Genomic DNA, 1026 nt, shown 5'->3' with positions numbered 1-1026 from the left:
TAAAATACCAAGTAGCTAGTGTCAGAGCTTTATTTTTTACGACTCATTTTCAAAATTACTAAAGGCTAACATGACTTGAGTAAGAACCTAATGAACCTACCTATGTATTTATTTTTAATTTAATCGTAATAAAATATCTGCCAAAATGTGGAAAAAGTTTTGCGTAGACTGCGCGTTGTATAGGCTCAAATACATTTTTTAACATTTTATAAATAATTTATAGACAGAAGGTAGATATAAAATTATATTTTTATCACCTAAAATATTTTTAACAAGGTACAAAAGAACTAGGTACTTAAAAATATATTTACATTACACAATTACTTATTTACATGCCTATGTAAATTTGAGCAACACTATATTTTGATATATGATGACTATGTATGTATCAATACGTTGGTACATCTATTTTCAAATTTATATTTAATTATTTAACAAGAATAGGTTCCTATCTAATATTAAAGTCCACCAAAAAAGAGGTTATCTTTAGCGATAAACTCTTTAGCGGTGCTTAGCACAGGGGCTACCACTGCATTTAATATAAGAGTAACAAGAATATTTAATGAAAAGTAAAAGTAGTTTAAATAGAGGTTTTCCAAACAATTAACTATCCATTCGCTACGTGATCAGTCCATTAGATGTGTATTTACAAGTTGGTATCAGACTCGTGGACTGTGATTCTTAGTTGGAAAGATCAGTCAATATCCAAGCTCTTAAAACTACTTGTAAAGCTTGCGAACATGCCTTTGCTTGGTTTCTTGATCCGTTTCTTTTCATCAACTTTGAATATCTCTGACTCTATTAGCCAATCTCTATAGATTGTCTCCATAACTTTCCTTTGTTCTTCGTGGAGCTGTTTGACTGGTGCTTCAGGTCCGCCGTAGTCTTCGGGCAAGAATTCCACATCAACTACGGAGGCAGGGCCTTCTGAGGAAAAGTTGAGTAGGTTGAGGAGGTTGGAGTTTATCAGGGGCTTAACGAGACACATCACTTGGTTGATGAACGATACCGTGTGGACTACATGAA

At 33.2% G+C, this 1026-nt stretch overlaps 1 protein-coding gene across 2 annotated transcripts in view; it reads right to left on the bottom strand.

Annotated features, from left to right (window-relative positions):
- Positions 1-668: 668 nt before the first annotated feature.
- Positions 669-1026, bottom strand: part of LOC123871064 — a 14883-nt gene continuing 14525 nt past the window's right edge. For both annotated transcript variants that reach the window (XM_045914630.1, XM_045914629.1), the window contains exon 5: positions 669-1026. This exon is cut by the window's right edge and continues 28 nt beyond it. In XM_045914630.1, the coding sequence (XP_045770586.1) occupies positions 695-1026 (332 nt within the window). In that variant the 3' untranslated portion in view covers positions 669-694.

The sequence above is a fragment of the Maniola jurtina genome, chromosome 13 (genome assembly GCF_905333055.1).
Source record: "Maniola jurtina chromosome 13, ilManJurt1.1, whole genome shotgun sequence".
Taxonomy (NCBI): domain Eukaryota; kingdom Metazoa; phylum Arthropoda; class Insecta; order Lepidoptera; family Nymphalidae; genus Maniola; species Maniola jurtina.
Note: the sequence above shows the minus strand (reverse complement) of the source record. Positions and strands in the feature narration are given on the sequence as shown.